The sequence below is a fragment of the Bufo bufo genome, chromosome 4, assembly GCF_905171765.1.
Source record: "Bufo bufo chromosome 4, aBufBuf1.1, whole genome shotgun sequence".
Classification (NCBI taxonomy): domain Eukaryota; kingdom Metazoa; phylum Chordata; class Amphibia; order Anura; family Bufonidae; genus Bufo; species Bufo bufo.
The window spans coordinates 41,046,875-41,058,603 of NC_053392.1; the positions used below are offsets into that span (position 1 = coordinate 41,046,875).

Consider the following 11,729-nt stretch of genomic DNA (forward strand, 5'->3'; position numbering starts at 1 on the left):
GAAATATACAGAAATATACAGTGTAATATAACAGGATATACAGTGTAATATACAGGAAGATACCGAACAGCGCTCAGCTCTATAGATACAGTGTAATAGAACAGGATATAACATTGTTCCTCTAAACAGTGTAATATACAGTATAATCCGTACAGTGCTCAGCTCTTAAGATACATGATAATACATGTGCTATAGATATTGATGTAAAAACTACAGGTACATTTCTTTTTGTGCAGGTTTGTGTCTGTATAATACGTGGCCGTACCGCCACACACCGTCGGTGTGCTCCCCATCTTCTCCTGTCACGGTACAAGCCTCCTGCCAATAAGACAGCCATGGAGACTAACCTGCAGAAGAGGAAGGAGAACTCGCAAGGCGCTGCGCATCAAAGTCATCAGTATGGGCAACGCTGAGGTGGGCAAGGAAAGAGGGCGCCATCCTAGTAATGTATCGCACCACGCCACTGGCGCTCCGGATGTGTAGTGCACATTAGGGTTACAGAGCTGCACTTGGCTAGTGCGTGTGTTTACCTCCACCCAGGACTTTTGGAAAGATTATGGCACTCCAATCTCCATAGTATGTGCAGATGCCGGTGTAGACATAGTCCAAGAAGGGGCTCAAACCCTCTGACCACCAAGAGTGCCGTGTACTGTTCCCCCACCCAACCAGACAACCGACAGATGTTAAAGACAGCCCCCAGCCTTCGGATGCAAGAGACAAGAGTGCCGCCATATAGATATCACTTCATGGCATGAAAGGTACAGCTCAGTGCCCCCGGGTACTGCTGACAATATCGGAGAGAAGAGTAGCGGCGCACAATGCAATAGGTGCAAGTAAGGTAGTAATGGTGCCCTGGCATAATGTTGGCACTGTGTGGTTGTCTCTGTTATAGGGGGGGCGCTGGGTGCTGTCTCTGTTATAGGGGCACTGAGTGCTGCTTCTGTTATAGGGGCGCTGGTGCTGTCTCTGTTAGTAGGGGCCTGAGTGCTGTCTCTGTTATAGGGGGCGCTGAGTGCTGTCTCCTGTTATAGGGGCGCTGGAGCGCTGTCTCTGTTATAGGGGCGCTGAGTGCTGTCTCTGTTATAGGTGCGCTGGGGTGCTGTCTCTGTTATAGGGGCGCTGAGTGCTGTCTCTGTTATAGGGCGCTGAGTGCTGTCTCTGTTTATAGGGGCGCTGAGTGCTGTCTCTGTTATAGGGGGGCGCTGAGTGCAGTCTCTGTTATAGGGGGCGCTGAGTGCTGTCTCTGTTATATGGGCGCTGAGTGCTGTCTCTGTTATATGGGGCGCTGAGCGTTGTCTCTGTTATAGGGGCGCTGGGTGCTGTCCTCTGTTATAGGGGCACTGAGTGCTGTCTCTGTTATAGGGGCGCTGATTGCTGTCCTCTGTTATAGGGGCGCTGAGTGCTGTCTCTGTTATAGGGGCACTGTGTGACTGTCTGTGTTATTGGGGGCACTGATAGATCTGTAAGTGGGGGCTCTTTGTGGCTGGCTACATTACGGGGGGCACTATATGGGGGCTCTGTGGTGACTGTCTGTGTTACGGGGGCAGTGCTGTCTCTGTTATATGGGTCGCTGAGAGCTGTCTCTGTTATAGGGGCGCTGAGTGCTGTCTCTGTTATAGGGGCGCTGAGTGTTGTCTCAGTTATAGGGCACTGAGTGCGGTCTCTGTTATAGGGGCGCTGAGTGCTGTCTCTGTTATAGGGGCGCTGAGTGCTGTCTCTGTTATAAGGGGCGCTGAGTGCTGTCTCTGTTATAAGGGGCGCTAGAGTGCTGTCTCTGTTTATTGGGGCGCTGAGTGCTGTCTCTGTTATAGGGGCGCTGAGTGCTGTCTCTGTTATTGGGGGCCTGAGTGCTGTCTCTGTTATAGGGGCGCTGAGTGCTGTCATCTGTTATAGGGGGCGCTGAGTGCTGTCTCTGTTATAGGGGCGCTGAGTGCTGTCTCTGTTATAGGGGCACTGAGTGCTGTCTCTGTTTATAGTGCGCTGAGTGCTGTCCTCTGTTATAGGGGCGCTGAGTGCTGTCTCTGTTATAGGGGCGCTGAGTGCTGTCTCTGTTATAGGGGCGCTGAGTGCTGTCTCTGTTATAGGGGCGCTGAGTGCTGTCTCTGTTATAGGGGCGCTGAGTAGCTGTCTCTGTATAGGGGCGCTGAGTGCTGTCTCTGTTTATAGGGCGCTGAGTGCTGTCTCTGTTATAGGGGCGCTGAGTTGCTGTCTCTGTTATAGGGGCACTGAGTGCTGTCTCTGTTATAGGGGCGCTGAGTGCTGTCTCTGTTATAGGGGCGCTGGTTCTGTCTCTGTTATAGGGGCACTGAGTGCTGTCTCTGTTATAGGGGGCGCTGAGTGCTGTCTCTGTTATAGGGGCGCTGAGTGCTGCCTCTGTTTATAGGGGCGCTGGTGCTGTCTCTGTTATAGGGGCGCTGGTTGCTGTCTCTGTTATAGGGGCGCTGAGTGCTGTCTCTGTTATAGGGGCGCTGAGTGCTGTCTCTGTTATAGGGCGCTGAGTGCTGTCTCTGTTATAGGGGCGCTGAGTGCTGTCTTCTGTTATAGGGGGCGCTGAGTGCTGTCTCTGTTATAGGGGCACTGAGTGTTGTCTCTGTTATAGGGGCACTGAGTGCTGTCCTCTGTTATAGGGGCGCTGAGTGCTGGACTCTGTTATAGGGGCGCTGAGTGCTGTCTCTGTTATGGGGCGCTGAGTGCTTGTCTCTGTTATAGGGGCGCTGAGTGCTGTCTCTGTTATAGGGGCGCTGAGCGCTGTCCTCTGTTATAGGGGGAGGGAGGGGCGCATGAGTGCTGTCTCTGTTATAGGGGCGCTGAGTGCTGTCTCTGTTATAGGGGGCGCTGGGTGCTGTCTCTGTTATAGGGCGCTGAGTGCTGTCTCTGTTATAGGGGCGCTGAGCGTTGTCTCTGTTATAGGTGCCGCTGAGTGCTGTCTCTGTTATAGGGCGCTGAGTGCGTCCTCTGTTATAGGGGCGCTGAGTGCTGTCTCTGTATAGGGGCGCTGAGTGCTGTCTCTGTTATAGGGCGCTGAGTGCTGTCTCTGTTATAGGGGCGCTGAGTGCTGTCTCTGTTATTGGGGCGCTGAGTGCTGTCTCTGTTATAGGGCGCTGAGTGCTGTCTCTGTTATAGGGGCGCTGAGTGCTGTCTCTGAGTATAGGGGGCACTGTTGAACTGTCTGTTATGGGGGCACTGATAGATCTGTAGTGGGGGCTCTTGTGCTGGCTACATTACGGGCACTGATATGGGGGCTCTGTGTGACTGTCTGTGTTACGGGGGCAGTGCTGTCTCTGTTATAGGGGCGCTGAGACTGTCTCTGTTATAGGGGCGCTGAGTGCTGTCTCTGTTATAGGGGCGCAGAGTGTTTGTCTCTGTTATAGGGGCACTGAGTGCGGTCTCTGTTTATAGGGGTCGCTGAGTGCTGTCTCTGTTATAGGGGCACTGAGCGCTGTCTCTGTTATAGGGGCACTGAGTGCTGTCTCTGTTATAGGGGCGCTGAGTGCTGTCTCTGTTATAGGGGCGCTGAGTGCTGTCTCTGTTTATAGGGGCGCTGAGTGCTGTCTCTGTTATAGGGGCACTGAGTGCTGTCTCTGTTATAGGGGCGCTGAGGTGCTGTCTCTGTCATTGTGGGGCGCTGAGTGCTGTCTCTGTTATAGGTGGCGCTGAGTGCTGTCTCTGTTATAGGGGCGCTGAGTGCTGTCTCTGTTATAGGGGGCGCTGAGCGCTGTCTCTGTTATAGGGGCGCTGAGTGTTGTCTCTGTTATGAGGATCACTGTTGCATTGCTTGTTGCTCTGTTGTGGGGCACTGTGTGACTGTCTGTGTTATTGGGCACTGATAGGGTCTGTTATGGGGCTCTGTGTACTGTCTGTGTTATGGGGGCACTACAGAGCGGAGGAGACAAGGTTGTGTCCCAGCTGATTCCATAACTGCCTCCTCCTCTCATATGTACCAGATGGGGGGTTGGTGCATATTCCATTATGGGATCTGACAGGTGGGGGCCCCCTGAGCAGACCCAGTTGTGGCCCCTGCTGCGGAGTGATGTACGTAGAGTAAGGTCAGGGCTCATCTGCAGCATTTTCTGCTCTCGCAGCCTGTCATTACCCTGATTATATGACAATGACGTGTCCAGACCGGTCTGTGAACGCTTTGCAAACCCCCCCCCACTACCCCCGCATAGCGAGTCCTGTCTCACGCCCCACACTGCACAGTCTCACCATATAAACCCCGTATATCTGCACAACCTTTTACAAATACATTATTACTTGTACTTTTTATTTTTTTACTTTTTGGAACAACCCCCCTGACCGCGTCTCCGTGTGTGCCCCCTGTCCCCTTAGTCTACACTTGTAGAAGTGAATAAAGGTGGTCGTCTGGGTTAAGGAAATTCAGATATTATAGATTAGTGGAAGGTGCTAAAGCTTTAAGTACTGGCCCTTTAAATTGTAAGTGACTGTGGCGTGTGGGTCACCCTGCAGCTCCCAGACACCTGCTGTGCTACGTCTGCACAGGACATTAACCTCGCCTCCGCCAGTACATACCGACCCTCATACAGAACCCGTGTAATGGGACCACAGTGCGTGAGTTATCAGAGTAATATCGGCTGCCCATACAAAAGGGATTTAGGCATTAATGAGGTTCACACCCCCAGATCCTCCCTGTGTCTGTCATTGGTATGTCTGTACGAAGTGAAGTCCTATCCTGGACTGATCCTGAGTTACATCCTGTATTATACTCCAGAGCTGCACTCACTATTCTGCTGGGGGCAGTCACTGTGTACATACATTACATTACTTATCCTGTACTGATCCTCAGTTACATCCTGTATTAAACTCCAAGGCTGCACTCACAATTCTGCTGGTGGAGTCACTGTGTACATTACATTACATTACATATCCTGTACAGATCCTGAGTTACATCCTTTATTATACTCCAGAGCTGCACTCACTATTCTGCTGTGGCAGTCACTGTGTACATACATTACATTACTTATCCAGTACTGATCCGAGTTACATCCTGTATTATACTCCAGAGCTGCACTCACTATTCAGCTGGTGCAGTCACTGTGTACATACATTACTTATCCTGTACTGATCCTGAGTAACATCCTGTATTATACTCCAGAGCTGCACTCCCTATTCTGCTGGTGCAGGTCACTGTGTACATACATTAAATTACTGATCCTGTACTGATCCTGAGTGACACCCTGTATTATACTCCAGAGCTGCACTCACTAATCTGCTGTGCAGTTCACTGTGTACATACATTACATTACTTATCCTGTACTGATCCTGAGTTACATCCTGTATTATACTCCAGAGCTGCACTCACTATTCTGCTGTGCAGTCACTGTGTACATACATTACATTATCCTGTTTCTGATCCTGAGTTACATCCTGTATTATACACCAGAGCTGCACTCACTATTCTGCTGGTGCAGTCTCTTTGTAGATACATTACACTTCTGAAGTTGGGTTACAGTGTATCATTGTCAGTGTTGGGGGGGGGGGGGGCTGTATACATGTTCTGAGTGTACACACAGGACTAATGTCTTTGTTTCCTCTCCCCAGAGCTGCATTATTAAGCGTTACTGCGAAAAGCGATTCGTCCCCAAGTATCAGACGACTATCGGGATAGATTATGGGGTCACTAAGTAAGTACCAAATCCTGCAGGATGCGTCAGTGAAGCGGGGGTGCAGTGTGGCAGCACAGTCACGTGTCATCATACACTGCCAGCTACCAGCCTCCATATACAGTGTGATGCTGCCACCTGCTGGCGGTCTTGTATATCGAGAGCATGATGACATCATCACAGACTATTATATTTAGAGGCACAAAATAGACTTGTTAGCGCAGCAGCCATCTTGTATTGTGACTGACCGGCCATCTCCCGAATGCGACCTGTGTAGCCTCACCCCAGATCCTGATTCAGATTTTTAATTTTTTTTTTTTTTTTTTTCAGGGTGCAAATCAGAGAGCGAGAGATAAAGGTTAATATATTCGACATGGCGGGCCACCCTTTCTTCTATGAGGTAGGTATAAGAAGGTTAAGTCAAAAGAAAAAATTAGTTGTACAATAAATAATTATATGGTTCCAGTAGAAACTGCGACTCATCCCGCAAAAAACAAGCTGTCATACGGCTATATTGGTGGAAAAATAAAAAAGTTACGGCTTCTGGATTGTCGTGATAAAACAAAGCTGAAAAAAATTATTTAGAAATGTTGTCTCCGTGGTAACAGACAACAAACAAACCTGGTGTAGTCTGATCCTGCGGTCATACTCCCTTCTATCTGCCACTTACTTTGTGTACGTTAGGAAGTAGTAGGGATTAGACGGAGGAGAGCCTGCCTGCTCAGTCTGACTACACAGGGTTTGTTTGTAGTCTGTCACCATGGAGACAGTTCTTTATGGGGCATAAGAGGTCAAACTCAAACAAGGCCGCTCGGCTTCAGACCACCTGCTTGCTGATGGTTTCCAACATAAAAGATGCTGAGTTTTATATTTACTGACTACAGAGCCAATGCTAATCTATGGTGGAGTTTCACTTTAATTTACACTGGGGGAGAGGGGTATAATATGCTTGCTAATACACAGCCCAGCTGCTGCAGAACATCTTTTTTTTTTTTTTTAAGGGAGATCCTCATATCAGCCACCTATTGAAGGGAAAAACTTGAGAAATTGAGACGGTTTTACTTTTGCACCCATTGAGATGTATTATAAACTCCAGTGTCCTGTGTCCCCCCCCCCCCCCCCCCCCCCCCAAGGTCCGAAACGAGTTCTACAAGGACACGCAGGGGGTGATCCTGGTGTATGACATCTGTCTGAAGGAGTCTTTCAACAGCCTGGACGCCTGGCTGTCTGAGATGAAGCAGGAGCTGGGCCCGCAGGGGAACATTGACAACATGGTCTTTGCTGTCTGTGCAAATAAGGTGCGTGCGGAGCCGGGGTGGGGGGCGTCACCAGAAGAATAATACTATACGGCGTATACACAGCGCCCCCATAAGGTCACTATGTGTCATGTTACAGATTGACTGCACCAAGCATAGGTGCGTGGACGAGAGCGAGGGGCGACTCTGGGCCGAGAGCAGGGGCTTCCTGTACTTTGAAACTTCTGCGCAAAGTGGGGAAGGAATCAACGAGATGTTCCAGGTAATGTAGCAGAGCCGAGTCTGTCATGGCAGTATGGTAAAGTGTTATATACAGTCAGGTCCATAAATATTGGGACATCGACACAATTGTAACATTTTTGGCTCTATACACCACCACAATGGATTTGAAATGAAACTAACAAGATGCGCTTTACCTGCAGACTGGTTGCAAATCCTTTACAGTCAATTACAGCCTGAAGTCTGGAACGCATAGACATCACCAGACGCTGGGTTTCATCCCTGGTGATGCTCTGCTAGGCCTCTACTGCAACTGTCTTCAGTTCCTGCTTGTTCTTGGGGCATTTTTCCTTCAGTTTTGTCTTCAGCAAGTGAAATGCATGCTCAATCGGATTCAGGTCCGGTGATTGACTTGGCCATTACATAACATTCCACTTCTTTCCCTTAAAAAAACCTCTTTGGTTGCTTTTGCAGTATGCTTTGGGTCATTGTCCATCTGCACTGTGAAGCGCCGTCTAAGGAGTTCTGAAGCATTTGGCTGAATATGAGCAGATAATATCGCCCGAAACACTTCAGAATTCATCCTGCTGCTTTTGTCAGTTCCATTGTCAGCCATACATGCCCACGCCATGACACTACCACCACCATGCTTCACTGATGAGGTGGTATACTTAGGATCATGAGCAGTTCCTTTCCTTCTCCATACTCTTCTCTTCCCATCACTCTGGTACAAGTTGATCTTGGTCTCATCTGTCCATAGGATCTTGTTCCAGAACTGTGAAGGCTTTTTTAGATGTCGTTTGGCAAACTCTAATCTGACCTTCCTGTTTTTGAGGCTCACCAATAGTTTACATCTTGTGGTGAACCCTCTGTATTCACTCTGGTGAAGTCTTCTCTTGATTGTTGACTTTGACACACATACACCTACCTCCTGGAGAGTGTTCTTGATCTGGCCAACTGTTGTGAAGGGTGTTTTCTTCACCAGGGAAAGAATTCTTCGGTCATCTACCACAGTTGTTTTCCGTGGTCTTCCGGGTCTTTTGGTGTTGCTGAGCTCACCGGTGCGTTCCTTCTTTTTAAGAATGTTCCAAACAGTTGTTTTGGCCGCGCCTAATGTTTTTGCTATCTCTCTGATGGGCTTGTTGTGTTTTTTCAGCCTAATAATGGCTTGCTTCACTGATAGTGACAGCTCTTTGGATTTCATCTTGAGAGTTGACAGCAACAGATTCCAAATGCAAATAGCAGACGTGAAATGACCTCTGGACCTTTTATCTGCTCATTGTAATTGGGATAATGAGGGAATAACACACACCGGGCCATGGAACAGCTGAGAAGCCAATTGTCCGATTACTTTTGGTCCCTTAACAAGTGGGAGGCACATATACAAACTGTTGTAATTCCTACACCGTTCACCTGATTTGGATGTAAATACCCTCAAATTAAAGCTGACAGTCTGCAGGTAAAGCACATCTTGTTCGTTTCATTTCAAATCCATTGTGGTGGTGTATAGAGCCAAAAATGTTAGAATTGTGTCGATGTCCCAATATTTATGGACCTGACTGTATGGTGTTACATAGGAGCACCGGAAAAACATAAAAAAACAAAACACGACCAATGACAAACACAACTCTGCTACATCGGTAAGTAATCCGCTCTTTGTATTCTCTTGTAAGGCTTTTTACTCGGCCATCGTGGACTTATGTGACAACGGCGGCAAGAAGCCCATGTCCTCCATTAACATCGGGTTCACCAAAGAGCAGGCGGATTCTATTCGGCGGATTCGCAACAGCAAGGACAGCTGGGACATGTTGGGGGTGAAGCCGGGGGCCACCAGGTGAGCATATGAGCGTAAACTCCTGTCTGTTATAATCTTATAAGAAGATGTGATGTCATCAGTGAGCCTGTGATAGGGGATGGCCATCTGGGCAGTTGTATAGGGCCCCTAGGGGTGCAATGAGGACAGGAGCCATCAGCAGTGTGACAGTGAATCAGGAACATATTCTGCTACCTCCACATGTAACACCCGGACCACCATGCATCTAACCATTAACCTCCTTACTGCCCTAGACCACCAGGGGCTTAAAGGGCATCTTTATTGGATATGTCATCAAAGTCAGATAGGTGAAGGTTCCACCTCTGAGACCCGCACCTATGGATGTGCGGCGTGCTCGCTGTTCCTTTGTAAGGGAGTTCCAAAAATAGCCGAGCAAGCTCGCCCCGCTATTTTCCGCAGTCCCGTAGAAATTAATGGAGACCGCACTGCGCTAGTAATATGCCACCAATGTCTTTGATGAGCCAACCCCTTAAACTGTTCAAGCCATTCACTACCCTAGACCACCAGGGGCTTTACCATTAAATGGGTTGTCTAAAGATCTAAACCTACTTTACTTGTGTTTGACCAGTTGGGTTCCAAACGCAGGGGCCCCCTTCTTAATTATAAGAAGGGGGTCCTGTGTTCCACCAAACCACCAGGGGTTTAACTTTTTACCCTTTCACTGCCCTTGACCTGCAGGGTATTAACTGTGAACCCTTTCGCTGCCCTAGACCACCAGGGGTTTAATATTAGAACCATTCACTGCCCTAGACCACTGGGGGTTTAACTGTTAACCCTTCCAATGCCCTAGACCACCAGGGGTTTAATATTAGAACCATTTACTGCCCTAGACCACTGGGGGTTTAACTGTTTACCCTTTCACTGCCCTAGACCACTGGGGGTTTAACTGTTTACCCTTTCACTGCCCTAGACCACTGGGGCTTTAACTGTTAACCCTTCCAATGCCCTCGACCACCAGGGGTTTAATATTAGAACCATTCACCAGCGTGGGCAGGTCTAGCCGTCTGGCCACATACTTTAGTATTACCCTCTTTTTATTATTATGTATTTTCTTTTTTTTTTACCTTGAAGGGAAGAGGTAAACAAAGCATATCGGAAGCTCGCTGTTCTTCTCCACCCGGACAAATGCGTGGCCCCTGGGAGCGAAGACGCCTTTAAGCGTTGTTAACCCCGACGGCATTACTGAAAACATAAAATAGAGCGTGGATACGACTTACAGTCACCCTGAGAATCCTAACCCCTACACGCCCAGCACTAAAAGATTGTACGAGGGCTCCGTCGCCCCCTGTGGACAATACAACCGCCATATTTATGTTACTTTATCGACTGCATGCAGACACGAAGTGGACGGGTTCCATTGCCGCTCTTAGTGGGGCGGCAACTATGCAGAGGCGGAGCCTGTCTCGCTCAGCGTGGGCAGGTCTAGCCGTATAAGCACAAGCCGTTACATAGCTTCGGTCCCTCTGTTATCTCCCTGTTGTATTCGTTGTCCGTCTTGTGAGCAAGTCAGGAGAGGAAGAGCGATTTCTAATTGATGCAGAGTAGATGAAACATTATTTATTATGTTCTTTCCCCTATTGACCGGGCATCGTGGTCAGAGTAGATATGATGTATATTAAATAGGCACCTATAGAGCCATGAGTCTCATGTGGTACTGGGTTATTTAGGAAGTCTAGGGGTTGGGAAGCACCCTGAGAGACACAATAAAATATATATATATATATATATACTGTATATACACACACACACATACTGTAAAGAAGAGATATATGCAGTGCCACTAGGTGGTGATAGAGACCTCAGCGTTAAAGGGGAAGTATCATCCAAACACGTATGAGCAATGAAACAAATTTCAAAATCATATTTAAATGGGGTGACCCAGGACAACCACCTTATTATGAGACAGAATTCCGTCGACCCCCAGGATGTAGCTTTTAGATCTTCTGTGATCTTAAATGGTCAAGGAGAGGATTAGAAAAAGCTGGCTGATTTTCTTCCCACACAGCTCCACAACCTGCCCACAGATCGTGCGCGGTATTGCAGCTCAGCCTCATTGACTTCAGTGGAGCTGAGCTGCAGTACCAGAAGCGACCTACGGCCAGCGGTGGCGCTGTTGCAAAGATGCCATACACGTTGCTCCCTCCATGTGGCACCAAATTACTGTTTGAATTGGAAACGGCAAGCTTGTCATCAGACGCAGTCCTAACAGCACAATGCAGGGGGGGCAATGAGTTTTTTCTGATGCAGAGTTGAAACTGGAAGATTTCAGCTCCGAAGTCTGCAGAATTATGAATCAGCTCTGGATTATGGATTCCACCTTGATGTGTTTGATTCCTGGGTACTCAGAGGCTGCAATTGGGAGGGGGTCACTATTCAGCGTCAGAATAGTGTATGGAAATGAGGTTGCCAGGCCACACCCCCTTTTTTATCAATATGTAAATGAGTCTTCCAGGACAAGAAGAGGCGCCTTCCCTAGAGGTAGTTAATTAATCGGTGTTCCATATATAATCTTGTCGTTTTGTATTCTATTCTTTATCAAACCCACTACTCTTATTCTGCTGACTGAGGGTGAGATATAATGAGCCTTTGCCTTCTTTTATATGTCGCTACATGGAAACCATCACCAAGCAGGATCTCTGCATAGTCATTAGTCATTGCTCCATTCAACTCCTCCTGTCCCCACAGCTGAGGAGACTGGGGGTCTAGCAACCAGTGGTGTCCCAACGTTTGGCACCCAACAATCTAGCTGTCCAGTGGATGGGTGATAAATGCTTTTGCTGGGATACCCCTTTAAGGAGC

General features: G+C 48.4%; 1 protein-coding gene across 1 annotated transcript; it reads left to right on the top strand.

The window, feature by feature from the left end:
- The first annotated feature begins 255 nt into the window (after nucleotides 1–255).
- DNAJC27 (DnaJ heat shock protein family (Hsp40) member C27) lies at nucleotides 256–10,647 on the top strand. Its single transcript, XM_040427127.1, is given in 8 exon segments — nucleotides 256–368; nucleotides 370–423; nucleotides 5,560–5,642; nucleotides 5,952–6,021; nucleotides 6,755–6,919; nucleotides 7,017–7,139; nucleotides 8,770–8,930; nucleotides 10,002–10,647. Coding segments are annotated over 8 exon segments (786 nt in total). The 5' UTR covers nucleotides 256–335; the 3' UTR covers nucleotides 10,099–10,647.
- The last annotated feature ends 1,082 nt before the right edge of the window (nucleotides 10,648–11,729 follow it).